This window comes from Sphaeroforma arctica, assembly GCF_001186125.1.
Source record: "Sphaeroforma arctica JP610 unplaced genomic scaffold supercont1.5347, whole genome shotgun sequence".
In the NCBI taxonomy this organism is placed as follows: Eukaryota; class Ichthyosporea; order Ichthyophonida; genus Sphaeroforma; species Sphaeroforma arctica.
Window position 1 is genome coordinate 1 of NW_014035211.1, and position 2,006 is coordinate 2,006.

At 44.9% G+C, this 2,006-nt stretch overlaps 1 protein-coding gene across 1 annotated transcript; it reads right to left on the bottom strand.

Annotated features, from left to right (window-relative positions):
* Positions 1 to 1,007: 1,007 nt before the first annotated feature.
* On the bottom strand, positions 1,008 to 1,850 carry SARC_14943 (hypothetical protein; the record flags this gene model as incomplete). Its single annotated transcript, XM_014290927.1, has 2 exons — positions 1,008 to 1,079; positions 1,641 to 1,850. 2 exons carry the CDS (start codon positions 1,848 to 1,850, stop codon positions 1,008 to 1,010), a joined length of 282 nt encoding a protein of 93 aa, XP_014146402.1.
* Positions 1,851 to 2,006: the final 156 nt, after the last annotated feature.

Here is a 2,006-nt window from a genome sequence, read left to right on the forward strand (position 1 = left end):
TATATATACAGATAGTCATCTGTATAGAGTACTATAAACCCCAGTGAAATTCTATTTGATCGACCAGAAATAGGTCTATTTTATTCGATCTTCATACAGCTACATGGGTGTACAATACACCGTCGTGTCAGATAGCCCACCTTCTCATATTTAGTTGCATCGTTATTGTGCTGGATGTAATCAAGCCCAATGAATACGTTCTAAAGTATATACGCGGTACGCGCAAGGTGGCTTCGACACGCTGCAGGTGCTCAGATACTTCGCTCAGGCTGGTGTGTGCTTTGCGTTATCCTCACACTTGTGACGATACGCACAGTAGGTTTAATACAGCGTAAGGCAAATGTATGTGCGGCCATACAGGATACGCTATGCACAGCAAACATACGTATGTGAGGCCATACATGATACGCTATGCACAGTAAACGTCTGTATGTGCGGCCATACAGGATACACTACGCACAGCAAACATACGTATGTACGGTCATAAATGATACGCTTTGCACAGCAAACATTGCGTGCAAACACAGCGCTTAAGGTCGTCACCACTTTCTCACAACTCGGATATATCGGAGAAATGGCGATGCCAGTGGGGTCAGAGAGGCTTCTGGGTGTTCAGACAGCACCCATTGTCCCAAATTGCGCAGGTCTGTTCCGTATGTCATATCCAGGAGATTTGTTTATGTATGAAAAATCTGGCCATACCTCCCTGTTCCAATTCCAAAGAACACGATGTGTTATGGTTATGCTGGCAACAAGCACCGGAGATGCCCGTGATGGCTGATGTACTATCTATCAACTAATAATATAAAACCAGCAGGAATTCCCCCCCTCCCCCTCCGTCCACTCTAAAATAGGCCTGCTAGTATAGTGTGCCAACCCGTGTGCTGTTACTACCAGGCACCGACTGTGTACTCTCACACAGTACACCCGTCTCTGGAGAGACCCCCAGAATTAGGCCAAGAAGCCATTGGTTAAGCGTGTCCAAGCCCAATTGGGCCCAGCCTGCGCTACTTCAGCATGATGCTCTCGGCCTCCTCGTAGGTGCACTCGTTCTTGTCTCGTACCAGTCGGATGATCACCTGTGACATGCAGAGATGTCATGTCAGCGTGAATGGTTGGTCAGCTACTCTTCATGCAATGGGTAAGGATACGCGCGTAGCATCGAATCAAACCACACATGTATCTCACACCCCTGTGGTCGCCCTCTACGAGTTCCTATATAGCGAGTGCGTACCAGCTATGCAACTGGACACTGGATATCGTAAGGATGAAGGCTGCTCTCTGGTAGTATTGTTTGATGCATGTGCTTCTGTATTGGTTGGTGGTTCACAAGCATCGAAGGATTGCGAGTGCGGTAATACATGTCCAAGCATCTGGCATATGGGAGCCACTCTAAACAGTCTGGTGACGCAAGCGTTGCGACACCCGCACATCGGGATATCAACCAATTCGTTCACACAACACAATATTAATGCACACATCCATGAATGCAAGCATTCACATATTGCCATGATCCAGTACACGTACAATTCATTCCCACCAAATGCTTCGGAATCCGAGAATGAAACGCTATTTATCCGAAGGTGCTCACAACTCACACCTCACACAACTACCCTTCCCAACTCCGCCAAACGACACACCTCGGGCAAAAGCACATCCATAGCATACGACAGCAAGGGCATGTAGTTATCGGAGTTACTGAGCCGTTGGGGCGCGAACCACTCTACCAGCGTCTTAGTCACCCAGCCGTAGTGTTTAGTGTTCAAATGCGCTTGCCTGAAGAATACAATTGGATGATTTTTGAACAGTGTTAGGTGGGCGCAAAGGTGTATGTGACGTAAGGCAGTCATGCATGTAGTGTATATATACATTCATACGTATATATATATATATATATATATATATATATATATATATATATATATATATTATTATTATTATATATATATATATATATATATATATATATTATATATATATATATGTGTGTGTGTGTGTGTGTAGTG